Source organism: Lipotes vexillifer, unplaced genomic scaffold, assembly GCF_000442215.2.
Source record: "Lipotes vexillifer unplaced genomic scaffold, Lipotes_vexillifer_v1.1 scaffold815, whole genome shotgun sequence".
Classification (NCBI taxonomy): domain Eukaryota; kingdom Metazoa; phylum Chordata; class Mammalia; order Artiodactyla; family Lipotidae; genus Lipotes; species Lipotes vexillifer.
The window spans coordinates 2,527,957-2,542,187 of NW_006773723.1; the positions used below are offsets into that span (position 1 = coordinate 2,527,957).

The window sequence follows — 14,231 nt, forward strand, 5'->3', positions numbered from 1 at the left end:
GTGGGATCTTCCCAGACCGGGGCACGAACCCGTGTCCCCTGCATCGGCAGGCGGGCTCTCAACAACTGTGCCACCAGGGAAGCCCCCAGTTATATTTTTATTTACCTTATAGACTGTGATCTCTATAAGTAAGTGTATATATTAAAAATTAGGTTAATTTGGAAATATGTACTGTACTAGTAGTGACAGTATTGGAAATTTTCTTTAGCCCTCTGAATTGATTCATTTTAAAAGAGTTTGTGTGTCAGCAGTAGATTGCTGAATAATCCTGGCCTATGGTACTATTTAACATATCTTAGCCATTTTCTTTAAAATGTTTGGTATTTTCCACCAAAGTACAAAGAGTAACTTGTAAAGTTAATTTTAATTTCAAAGTATTCATTTAGGTTTATAAAAAAGCAAAGATTATAAAATAAAATAAGGAATGAAAAGAATTATTATTTATGTATTGTTTACCTGTAGGTATCATATAATTTATCATATAATATATAATATCATATAATCATATAATTAATCAGCTTTGGTCTGATAAATTGTTCAGAGAGTAGAATTATTTTCCCATTCATGAATCTGTAACATTTTCCTTTGTTATTCCTTTCTTTGTAGAATTATTCTTGTAATGCTAGCAATATTATATTAAATGATATACATTTGAAATAAATGCCCATTTTCAGTGATACCTTTTCAGTTGGCAAATTACACTTTTGACCAAAGTGCTTTTTTTTAAAAAAATAAATTTATTTATTTTATTTTATTTTTGGCTGCGTTGGGTCTTCGCTGCTGCACACGGGCTTTCTCTAGTTGCGGTGAGCGGGGGCTACTCTTCGTTGCGGTGCATGGGCTTCTCATTGCGGTGGCTTCTCGTTGTGGAGCATGGGCTCTAGGCACGTGGGCTTCAGTAGTTGCAGCATGTGGTCTCAGTAGTTGTGGCACGCAGGCTCTAGAGCGCAGGCTCAGTAGTTGTGGCGCACAGGCTTAGTTGCTCTGCAGCATGTGGGATCTTCCCGGACCAGGGCTCGAACCTGTGTTCCCTGCATTGGCAGGCGGATTCTTAACCACTGCGCCACCAGGGAAGTCCCCCAAAGTGCTTTTTTAAATTTTCATCTTTTAGCTGACTTCATACCTTTTATTTTATTGCCTCGCAAAAAGATAGACAAGGAGTGACCAATTGATGGACAAATCATCTCTTATAAAAAGCAATATGGATTTGTTTTGATTGCTGAGTCTGATAGTCTTGTCTTAAATAATAATTATGTACTCTGATGAAATTAATTTCCCTTTTATATAAATACATTGACTATTATTCTAATAGTTGAGAAAACTGTAATTACAACAGTAAATTAAAACATGTTATTGATTTTGAAATTTATTATAGTATTTACTTGTAGGATATATATCTCTTACTTTATAGTTTGTGTAGGTGAATATCTAAGTGATATTTTATTCCTTAACCTTTCACTAGTTTGGTAACAGAGCTCTGGGTATGGGTATCGTCTGGAAGGAGTGAGCTTAATGTATTGCACTCTTGTAATATAAAAAAGAATACTATATGTATAATTATTCATAGTGACTTATTTACATAGGCTGGTTTTATGCTCTTCCAGTGAATTGGATGACAATGAGATATTGATTTCCCATAGGAGTTATTTTGTTTCATTTTTATGACAGTTTTGAGACCACAGCTATTCATTAGTTCATGACCTTAACTTTCCCATCATCTTTCTGGTTTCATTTACCTCCCATATTCAGATAGATCCCAGGATTTGGCTATGATTTCAGGAGTACCTAACTAGTTCTTGCCTTACCACTCCTTGGCACTTGCAAGTTTTCTTGGAATCAGCTTTTCTCTGTTTTCAGCCAGTCCCTTCTCTCTTGCATTTTCAGTTTTTTTTAAACTAATTCCTTCCCTTCCAGCTCTGAACATACTTTGGTTAACTTATATTCTTAAGCACAAATAAACAAACAAAAGCTCTGCTCTTGACCTCGCTGTACTTCCCTTACATAAAACACACTCCAAAAGTAGTCTGTACTTGTTGCTGCCACTTCTTACCATCCTCTTATTGCTTCATATTCTATAAAATGACTTCTAGTTCCTACTACTCTACTGATGCTACATTTTCAAAAATAACTGATGTCCTAATTCCTAATTTAATGGTTTTTACTCAGTGTTCATCCTCTTTGAATTGGGTTGACAATTCTTGCCTTTGAGTCCTGTGCATTCTCTCCAGTGCTATCCTCTCTTCACCTGACATTTATTGTATGTGTATTAGGAACTGGGTTATTCTTCTGGATATGTAAACCTAAACTTTGTTCTAGGACTGTCTTCTGACATCATGTGTTCCTCGAGTTAGATATATTCCTTCTATCCATTTTCTCCCACCTATCCAGTTTCTGTGTCCAACCTGTCTTTCCTTTCTTTCTTTTTTTTAATCGGTGCATTAGGCAATTAGTTTAATAATTACTTTATTTATTTTTGGCCACACTGCACGGCATGTGGGATCTTAGTTACCCAGCCAGGGATTGAACCTGTATCTCCTGCAGTGGAAGCACGGAGTCTTAACCACTGGACCATCATGGCCCAAACCCGCATCCCCTGCATCGGCAGGCGGACTCTCAACCGCTGCGCCACCAGGGAAGCCCCACGACCTGTCTTAAAAGCAGCAGCAAGGATGTGAACTTTCCTGATTCTGCTTTCTCTTTGGTAATGTTCATGTGTTATTTGCCATATTCTATCTGGTATTCGAACTGTGATTCATGTTAAAAATACATCCTTGAACATAACAGGCTTTCTGATAAGAACTTTTTTTTTTTTTTTTTTTTTTTGCGGTACGCGGGCCTCTTACTGCTGTGGCCTCTCCCGTTGCGGAGCACAGGCTCCAGACGCGCAGGCCCAGCGGCCATGGCCCACAGGCCCAGCCGCTCCGTGGCATGTGGGATCCTCCCGGACCGGGGCACGAACTCATGTCCCCTGCATCGGCAGGCGGACCCTCAACCACTGCGCCACCAGGGAAGCCCTGATAAGCACTTCTTATATCCAGGTTTATGTTCACATTCACTGCTGCCATACTATCTCAGTTACTTGTTTTGTGGAGAAAAACTACTTTTTATCTTGTTAAAGCTTTTGTGTTCTATAACTATTCAAGTTTGTTTTTAAGATTGACTGGTTGTTTGATGTAGTCTTATGTGCTCAGATTTTTGCCATGCATATGTGGTATCTATTGCTGTGTTTCCCTAACATGTAGTATTTAAAAAAAAACATTTTCTTGCAGTTCTTTTTTTTTTTTTGCGGTATGCGGGCCTCTTACTGTTGTGGCCTCTCCCATTGCGGAGCACAGGCTCCGGACGCGCAGGCTCAGCGGCCATGGCTCACGGGCCCAGCTGCTCCGCGGCATGTGACATCTTCCCGGACCGGGGCACGAACCCGTGTCCCCTGCATCGGCAGGCAGACTCCCAACCACTGCGCCACTAGGCAAGCCCATATCTTGCAGTTCTTGAGTCAGTAATTTGTGAGTGTTTTAGCTGGATGGTTCTGTCTCAGGATCTCTCATGAGGTTGCAGTCCAAGATGTCACCTGGGGCTAACAGTTGTTTGAAGTCTTGATTGGGACTGGAGAATCTGTTTCCTATATGGCTCCCTCACACAGCTCAGGAGGCCTCAGTTCCTTGCCATGTGGGCTTGTCTTTAGAGCTCCTTAAGTGTCCTTTTGAAATGGTAGGTGGCTTCTTCAGAGTGAGTGAGCCAGTAGATCAAGCAAGGTGGAAATATATTGTCTTTCATGAAGTAGCCTCAGAAGTCATATACCATCATTGTGCATGCAGTATGCTTTTCATAAGAAACAGCCCACACCCCAGGGGCGGGGAATTGAGCTCCATCTTTTAAGGGCGGATTGTAAAAAAATTTGTGGATATATTTTAAAACTCCACTCCACATGATATTTTTTCATTGGGAATACTAATGATGTTGGGTAAATTTCACTATGACTTGTTTTGAATTGTAACTATGTTCTGTATTTAAGATATTCAAAGTTCTGAAGTAACATAGATAAGAATATGGTTTTTATGGGTTGTCAAAAATCCATATACTCTTAAGTTCTCTACTGATTTTGAATTTATTTTGTAAGGTTATTTTTTGAAAAATTTCTTACAAGTTTTGATAATTTTGTTTCTGTTTTCAGGGCACCAAGATACCATTGAATTACTCCAGCTCTGTCCTATTGTTTTTCTCTCCATTTGCCTACTTTAAGAAAATGTATTAAGTATACTAATTATAGAAATGCATTTATTGAAATAAATGGCTTATTTTTCCCTCTCAGCTGATTTGAATAGGATGCACAAACAAAATATAGATGCCTACCATAACCCAGATGCAAGAACATATGAAGATAAAAGGGCTGTTGTATCTCTAGACCAAAATTTAGCCACTTCAAATGCTGATAACCTAGAAGATTCTGCAAATAAAAACTCAGGTTTTTAATCACATTCTATTCTCTTTTTTTTTTGGTTTTTTTTACATTTCTAAAGTTGTTCTGTTCTCCAAGAAAGTTCTTATGATTTTGAGAATTTGGTTACTCTGTGTCAGGAAGCATAACACATTATTCATGCTATTTACAATAACTTTTCTACATAGGTACTTTGAAAAAAGTGAATAAAGAAATACATCTTGCTCCTTAATAATATGTATGTATTCTCAGCTTTATTACTTGCTTATGTATACTTCAGCTGCTGCTAACACTTTTATTTTGCTGATGGGGAGGGCATTTCTTAAAATCAAATAGTCTTTCTACCCATACAGAGTTTGGTAAAGTTTATGGGTTCTTATACCATCAGAATTAGTTTGAATTAGTGAAAACATATCAGATGATGTATGATAAATTGTACAGTGAAATTCATTTTTTGTTTGTTTTATAATCAGTTGCCCTCCCTTATAAAACCACAATATACAAAGAAATAAATGAAGTAATTAAAAGTTTACTTTGATTTCTGGTCACATCTGCCTTTCATAAGCAAATATCTTTGATTTGCTATTAAACAGGGTCCTTTAATGAAAGATTCTGTAAATTGAAGATTATTCAATATCTTTATGAGTTGCCAGGAAAAGTTGTAATCATCTTTCTTTATCAAGTATATGTGAAAGTATGTTACATATTTAAAATTCAAATGAAGTTTAAAGAATATACCACCTTACACTATATTTTGATGCCTATAAAAGTAACCATTTATTTATGGCAAATTCTCTTTTGTACTTTCACAGAAATTTTAATTTTAGACTAGAAAAGAACTCTATATTATGAAGTCTTTCTAAAATGTCCCTGACTAATCATACAGTTTTTTAAAAACTTAAAAAATTTTTTAATGCATATTGGCCAAATAGGCAGACTAAATGGTGAGCTCTGATTAGAATTACTAGCCTTGCATCTTTCAAGCCTTTGATGGTAGCACTGATCTCTGCAGCCTTTTTGAACACTTCATGAGATGTGTGGTTGGTTGTTTCCATGGACAGCCTGTATCACTGTTTGATCTCTAATTACAAGAAAATGCTTTCCTACTTTGATCCACAATAGATTTTTACACAGTCGATCTAGTTTTGATTTTTGGAGTACTAAAATTAGAACTTTTGATTTTGATGAAATTACTAATTTGGCTCTAACTCTGAGTCTGTAATAATTCAGTGTACAGTAGCAGCATCAAAACACCTTTCCATTTTATTGAAGAGAATTTTGACCTCTTTCTGATTATCATTATTTTTCTCTTCATTGGCTTCTGCTTCTGGTAGTCTTTATTGAGATCAGTGGTACAGACCCCTTCTCTACCGTTCTCTTCCACACCCTGTATTGTTTGTAGTTCTCTTTTAGCCTAGAACTTTCTCTGTCATAGTAATAACACTTTAGGCATCTAGCTCTGCTTACAAAGCAAAAGCCCTGGAAAAATCAAAGCTTTCCATGACCCATTCCCAAGAAGGAGCACAAGCTTGATGATTGAATATGCATAGCAGAATTTATTGTCTATTGCCTTTCTGTACACTACCAGGGTTTTGGTGCAGCTGTTGTGGCCAGGATGCTCTAGTTTAAGAAATCATATAAAATCATAAAATGTTAAAATTTCCCTTTTTTGTGAATTGAAATTTCCTAAATTAACTTTCATTCCCTAAGAATTCACCTAAAACGGACTTTGTGAATGCAAAAAACTCTTGAGAGTCACCTAATTTGTTGGTATGCCATCATATATGTGTAGGAGTGTGTGTGTATACATATGTATGTGTGTGTACACATACACATACATATGTGGCATGTAATATTTTAAAGGCTTTAAGGAAACTTGAATATACCTGAGAGTTGAATATTATAATGTATACTTAAGGTTCATTATCCTCCAATGTTTTGTCTTGATTAGGCCTGTTTCTGAGGCCCTTCTTAATGTTTGTTGTTTTTCTTTTACTTTATGGTTCTTGGATGAAAAACCAGGCTGATAAAGTCCATACTAATTTGGCTTAAATTTATTTTTTTGCTTATTATGATGCCTGAATATATTTTCATTTTCTTTGTTTAGAGCTTGTGTTTCCCTTTGGTTTTATTTTTATAGTGTTTTTATATTTGAAAGAACTTATCTTGCCTGCCTCTAATAATATTTTTCTCTAATTGCCTCAACGGTTTAGAATTTGAGTGATCATCAAAGTGAAACAAACTACTCAGTTTTGGTTTGCTAATCAGCTTTTCCACCATAACATAAGATTTTAATGTTTAGGTATTGATTTGCCTTTCTGCTGACCTATTCAAGTAAGCATTAATAAATTTAAACACAAAGGCAAAATAGACCTAAATGACAGCTAACCTGCAACGCAGTTGTCCTGCAAACACTATACGAGTGAGAGAAATAAATGCTTTAGATTGATGGTATAAGGAAACTAAAAAATGATATAAAAAGTTATGTGAGGCTTAAACACCAATTTTTTTTTTCCCTGCATTCAGAGAGACCCCTGGGGTATAATTATTTTCCAGGTTGCTCTTATGAAATAATTTTTTCCCTTTCCCAGAATGTTTAATACTATTTATAGGTAATATATAGCACATTTTTATTTTTCATGTTAATATCTCATTAATCTGATAGAATTTTTAAATAAAAAGTATTGCAGTGATTAAAATAGTCACTTTAATTTGTAAAAAATGTTTTTGGAGCTAACTTTCTAATCTATTCTTTAAACTATGGATGGGAATCCACTTTTGGAATTACTGATTTTTAAAAACAATTTTAGAAAATTTTTGTATGTGTATACATAATACATTTTAGTGTATAAGCAGTGTTCTTAAGAAAAGGATATTTATATTCATAAATAAGAACTTAAACATGTACTTTTTTTCTCTCTATAAATTTTACTTTAAAGCCTTTGCTGCAGTGAGAGTTGCTTACGTTATTAGCTTTTCTGTTTTCTTGATGTCCTTCAGGTATAGATATGTTATGCTTTTTCAACTGTGTATTAATTTTATTTTAGTTTCACCATTTTTTTTCTCTCTTTACTTTTTATCTGGTCTTTAGATTCTAATCTCAGCCTTCTTCTGAGTTTAACCTCTGGAGTTCCATATTTAGCACATTTTTTTCAAGATTTGAATTTATTAGCAAAGTCTTTATTCTTTAACCTTTATGTTTTCTAAGCACTGGCTAATGGTATGTTTTTGCAAAATTTCCCTTTCAAGGTCATATGCAAACACAGAGCTCTCCTTTTGCTCGGGGAAATATTTTTGGTGAGCCTCCAACTGAACTTCAGATTAAACAGCAGGGATTATACAAGAATTTTCTTCGTTTTTCAGGTGAAAGCTTACTTGATCACAGTTTCAAAGTTTCATAAGAGTTTTTTAAAAAAAATTAATTATTTTTGGCTGTGTTGGGTCTTTGTTGCGGTGCGCGGGCTTCTCATTGCGGTGGCTTCTCGTTGCGGAGCACGGGCTCTAGGCGCGCGTGCTTCAGTAGTTGTGGCATGCAGGCTTAGTAATTGTGGCTCGCAGGGTCTAGAGCACAGGCTCAGTAGTTGTGGCGCAAGGGCTTAGTTGCTCCGTGGCATGTGGGATCTTCCCGGACCAGGGCTTGAACCCTTGTCCCCTGCATTGGCAGGTGGATTCTTAACCACTGTACCACCAGGGAAGTCCCCATAAGAGTCTTAATAAACTAAACTTGCAAAGATTTAATCCACAAGATAAAGAATAAATTCTAAAATGCCATGTGGTTACTAAAATATCTAATTTATATAAGATATAAATTACATTATATTATTTATATTATTATGCTGTTCTACTTATGTCTGAAAAAGGAATAGGGAGACATGTTAGGTATACCAGTTGATTTAAATTTTATTAAATCATTAAGTGTTAAAGAATGCTGAAATTTCTAAAACTGAAACACTTAAAATGTTCACCTATTAGGCATAGAATGAATCTTTCTAGATGCTCACATGTGTTAGTAGAAAATAATTAGTTTTTTGTAAATGATTTGATATTCTTGACTCAGTTGTATAGTTTGTAAGTAAATAAATATTAAATGTAATCACATTTTGCAATTATTTGCCTCATTTATGTATATAAGCAAATAGGATTTAAAGTACTAGAAATTGCCCAAAGGAAGATACTTGAGCATCAGGTGTTTATTAAGCAAACAGATTTATTGAACTGTCATACTGTGGCCACCCTTGGGATGGAGCCTGAGGTGAGTGAGAGGCCTGCTCATAGCTGGCTCATAATATTTTCTCTCCTTACCTCCCTCCCCTCCATACCCACACTTACATCCCAGTGTCAGATTAATCCTGTGGCCAGGTTAATCTTCCTTTGATATGACTTCTCATGTTTTTCTTTATTCAAAACCTGGCAGTAGCGTTTCTTTTCTACAGAAAATGTCCATATTCTTTATTCTGACACTTCTGGCTCTCCAGTCTAATCCCAACCTGTTAAACAGATTCTTCTTACAGAGATTCTATTCAAACATGCCATTTTTCTGATCCTAATTATTGTGGACTTTTAAGGCAGTGACATAATGGATGTAGTCTTAAGGATAATTGATCAGACATTACTGTTGAGGATGTATTTTTGGAGGATTTAAAAGACTGGAAGCAGGGGTGTTTTACTAGAGTGGTGACGGTGGAAATGGATGGAAAGACCTTTCAAAGGATCGACAGAATGAATAGAGATATTGACTGTGAGAGAGTAGCATCAGAGATCCCAAGGATACGGGCCACTCGAGTCAGGTAGCAGCAGATTGAGGGTCACAGAATCATGTTTTGAACTTGAAGGACCCTCTGGTATATTGCCCATAATGATAGCAAGTCAAAATTATGTAGTTCCTATTATACTTACTGAGTGTTAGCATGCTCTAGGGTAGAATTCAGGGAAGAATAAGTCTTGCCACTTTGTAGCCTATTATTATTTATAAGATAGTTTTACATATAGTATCTTATTAAACCTCAGTACTCTCTGAGGAAGTTATTACTCTTTTTATTTTATGACCAACTAAAATACAGGATGAGGCTCACCTTTGGTGGCAGAGCTTGCAAGTTGTGAGGCCAGTGCTTGAACCCAAGTCTCCTGACTTTAAGTATCATATCTAGAGGTACTACAGTTATGTTTCTAGCTCTAGGAAGTCTTTCCTCTGGGAAAAAACTACTACTAGTGGGGGAAACTTTGACTGTATAAGTTTCAGAATAAGTTCAACCTTCACTTCTCCCACCGTATAAAATGGTGGTTTATGTATTTTTCTTTTAGCAGCCTCTTAAAAATGCCCTTTTTGCCCCCAAACAAAATCTAATCCAGAACTCTATGAGAATGTAAAATAGCTAAATGGTATTTATTTTTAATATCAACAATATAGTGTCAGACAAAAAGAATCCCCAAACTTAAGTGTTAAAAGAAATGTTATCAAATGTTTAAATCTGTGCACAAAGATGGCAAAGGAAGCCTCAGCTCCATGTCTGCATAAATAAGTTATACCATTAGTTTAAGTTAGTGCAGCAGAAGTCTTCATGTGGTTAAAATTTGGTAAATAACACATGTGAGTGTTTAGATGTCATTTTTAATTGCAGCTTTAAAAATAACAAGTTTAATAAAATATTTGCAGGACCCTTGAAGCACTTTTGTTTTATATGGTTTGAAAACCACTGACCTGGATGATAGCTTTTCTCTTTCCATTGAGCTTCTGTGTGGCATTTTTGTTGGAATGGTATTTCTGTGGATTCATTAGGTGTGAGATCCATTTATGATTGTGACCCATTAATGGAGAAGTGACTTTGTCATTGTGATTTTTTTTCATGGAGGAGGAAAAAGGGGGAACTGAGAATTAAATGTGAGGTTTTGTTGTATGGATCATAAATGATGTTTTCTCTAGGGCTATTGTAATTGAAGAAGTGATTACATACACACCACTTAGTATTAAATATTAGGATTGTACATATTTAGTAGTGTTGTGAGAAAGAAATGTTGGAAAAAGCCCTAGCATGTAAAATCATGGCACATATAAGAAGACTGCAGTTCTTATAGCTCAAAAGTTTGTCAGCACTAAATATAGCAACCTTGAAGCTAGAGGAAATGCAGACAAGAACTATAAAAATAATTCGAATAGTCATAATCAATCCATACTTAAGAGGGACGAAAATCTATTGATATCCTTAAACCAGCATCACGAATACCCAGTACCCATGCTGTCATTCTTCTCTATCTCATTCATGGAGGATGTAGACTATCTGTTAAGGTCTTCTTCCTTTCAGATCTTAGACTCTGTCTTAGAATATTCCCCTAGAATACTCAGCACTGCAGGCCCCAGGTGGCATTCAAACAAAACTTAGTTATGAATTCTTGTGGCTAAAATCCTCATTTACCTTGCCAGTAGATAGGAAAGGAGAAAGGCCATTCTAGGGAAGGGATTCCTACTTAATGAGTGATTGCTAAAATATTTCACTGTTGTTTTAGGATACTAATCACGCCAAGGAACTTTGAGATGTAATAGTAGCAGTCATTATAGAATAATATAATCATGAATTATTTACTAAGTACTTCTATATAGGAGGAACTTTTATGTTTTTTTACATACATTATTTCATTTCAGTTCTTTGAGTACTACCTTGAGGTATAGACATTGATAACTCTTTTTACCAGATGACAAAACTGAACAAGAAAGTTTCTTAAGGTCACACTGTCTGATGGAGCTGGAATTTTACTCAGAGCTCTTAACATCACATCATGTGGCTTCCCTAATAAAACATAGGAAACTGAAAAATTCAGGAACTTATTTTTACTTACAAAAAGAGGGCACAAATGTTGATAATAGGGTAAATTAAGTGGTATTCTAACTTTTCAGTAGTTTCACAAAGTAATAACTAGGTTTAATTCTTTAGATTGAGGAAAAGAAACAAAGAGAAGAAGCAGAGAGAGAGAGATTGAGAATTGCCGAAGAAAAAGAAGAAAAACGGCTTGCAGAACAGAGAGCACGAATTCAGCAAGAGTATGAAGAGGAACAGGAAAAGAAAAGGGAGAAAGAGGAAGAGGTGCATTCTTACCTACTGTATTTTTCTACTTAGTCTGAAAGTGAACTCCTTATTTTGACTTGAAAAGATATTTATTACTTACAAAGGAGAATGGATCCATATCCATTTGTTAGATGCTATTTTTATAAAAATGAAAGACTAAATTAAGAAAAGAGATGAATGATGACTCTTTTTACAGATAAAAAACAGTTTAGGCCGACTAGGATGTTATAATAGATGCCTAATATTTTATTGTTAAGCAGACAGCTTTTTTATTTAAAGAACACTATATCATCTATACCTTCAATTTTATCTCTTTATTTCAAACAAATATGAATGAACTACAGAACTTGTGTATGGAGTGTATATTTTTCTCTTTATTTTAAAGCAAAGGCTGAAAAATGAAGAGCTTATTCGGTTAGCTGAAGAAAGACGAAAAGAAGCAGAAAGAAAGAAGAAAGAAGAAGAAGAAAAACATAACCTACAACTTCAGCACTACTATGAAAGAGAAAATATAATTGGTGAAGAAACAAAGGTAAGTTCCAGACAAAAATGTCTTTGGAACCTGTAGTGCAACCCACTTTCACTGTGAGAGTGGTGGAGTAGTTAGCAAAAGGGAGAGAGCAGAGACGGTGCTTTTGTCTCTCCTTTCGTCATAGTACTTTTTCTGGGGGCAGTGCACTGAACTTCCTGTACTAGATGATGTCACTGTGCTGCGTTGTGTTTTCCCTGCTATGAACAGAATAGGCTTACTTTCTGTCGCCATTCTTAGTCTTGTTCCCATAGTCCGTAGACTAGCACCCTCCAAACTGTTCATGACAAGACTGAAGGTGTTTGGAAACTTTTGTAGCAATTTGTCAATGTAATTTTATGTCTGTTGAATCTATAAAATAGCTGGGCTTGAATTGTGTAACATCTTTTAAAAGTTTTTATTTATCTAGTACAGTTGACCTTTGAACAATGCAGGGATTAATCTGTGTGTGTGTAATTTATAGTTGGCCCTCCATACCTGCGGTTCCTACACATCTGCACATTCAACCAGTCACTGACTACAGTACTGTAGTGTTTGATGAAGAAAAATATCCCTGTATAAGTGGACCTGTGCAGTTCAAACCCATGTTGTTCAAGGGTCAACTGTAATTCAGTCTTACTCTGTTTTACACATCTGTCCACAGTGGATTGGAAATTAAAAAAGAAACTTGTGGCTCACCACAGACTGGTTTGAAGTCCATGTCTCTGAGATGGGGGTTGATGTTCACACTTAGGCACGTGAGTCAAAGTTATTAGACAGGAGTTTTCTCTCTAGAAAACCAGTAGGCCCTTATGAAAATCCAGTTCGCATCCTTGCTCATATTTCAAAGCTATATTTAAAATTTTGTTTGTATAGTATCACTAGGGACTTATTAAAAACGTGTCGTCCTGATCTCATCTACAACGTAGCTAATTTACTAAGTGTGATTTAGTAACCCTTAGGGGTTTGGATGCAGTTGGCCTGTGAACCACACCTTGAAAAACCCTATGTCTTGTATGTTTAGCCCAATTTAATTTTTAAAAAATTGTTTTCAGAAATTTAGATTTATACAGACATGATTTCTTTTAAGTAGAATTGACAAAAAGATTACTTTTAACCAGTGTGCTCCCTGGGTGTATTTATGATGTGATTTGCTACGTTGTTCAATGTGTAACCTACTGTAGGTCACATGAGCCATTTCTGGTGCAAATACACTCTCTGGATTTCTCACCCCAGGGTTTTATGATGACAGAAATAAGTATTCACAATTTGAATTTGCTGAAATGTTGTTTAAAAGGGAATTTATAGGGGCTTCCCTCGTGGCGCAGTGGTTAAGAATCTGCCTGCCAATGCAGGGGACACGGGTTTAATCCCTGGTCTGGGAAGATCCCACATGCCACGGAGCAACTAAGCCCGTGTGCCACAACTACTGAGCGTGTGCTCTAGAGCCTGTGAGCCACAACTACTGAGCCCACGTGCCACGACTACTGAAGCCTGTGCACCTAGAGCCTGTGCTCCGCAGCAAGAGAAGCCACCTCAATGAGAAGGCCGTGCACCACAACTAAGAGTAGCCCCTGCTCGCAGCAACTAGAGAAAGCACACGCGCAGCAACAAAGACCCAACACAGCCATAAATAAATAAATTAATTAATTAAAAGGGAATTTATGAGTCAGATCTATATTTTTTGTTTTATTTTCAGTGTTGCAGGAACATTAGAGAGTATCCTTCATTTTTAGGATATATATAGTTGCTCATCCTTTTAAAGTATCATTGAAATGTCATATCATTCATATTTCTAATTGATAAAGTTTGTTTTTTAGAGCATTGTTGGGTTCATAGCAAAATTGAGCAGAAAGCGGAGAATATTTTATTGTAAAATTGATTATTTGAGAATGAAGGTTGTTAGTTTCTCACAGTTGTGTTTCTGCCACTTTCTTATTATGTCTAAGAAAAAAAGCTATTTCTTAGGAATATGTAATTTTATGACTCTTATAGTTTAATTGTGAAGTACCATAAAGTTTTAGACCCACTTTGTTCCATTTAATGCATTCTGCCCTCAATTCTGAAATGATCATTGCTAGCTGTCATTTTTTAATTTATGTAGGCCTGATATATATTTTTGTCTACTCTTAGTTTTTACTTTTGTGTCTGCATTTTAAATCTTTTAGTCTGTATATTTATTTAGTTTGTTAAAATTTGTTTTTTTAATCCTAATCTGAGTTATACT

At 35.8% G+C, this 14,231-nt stretch overlaps 1 protein-coding gene across 1 annotated transcript in view; it reads left to right on the forward strand.

Moving 5' to 3' along the window:
* The window catches only part of CSPP1 (centrosome and spindle pole associated protein 1), a 110,339-nt gene that overhangs the window by 67,380 nt on the left and 28,728 nt on the right, over positions 1-14,231 (forward strand). Inside the window, exons 18-22 of the mRNA XM_007448498.1 lie at positions 4,313-4,465; positions 7,688-7,792; positions 8,578-8,585; positions 11,365-11,514; positions 11,882-12,028. Of these exons, the coding sequence (XP_007448560.1) occupies positions 4,313-4,465; positions 7,688-7,792; positions 8,578-8,585; positions 11,365-11,514; positions 11,882-12,028 (563 nt within the window). The remainder of the gene's footprint in view (positions 1-4,312; positions 4,466-7,687; positions 7,793-8,577; positions 8,586-11,364; positions 11,515-11,881; positions 12,029-14,231) is intronic.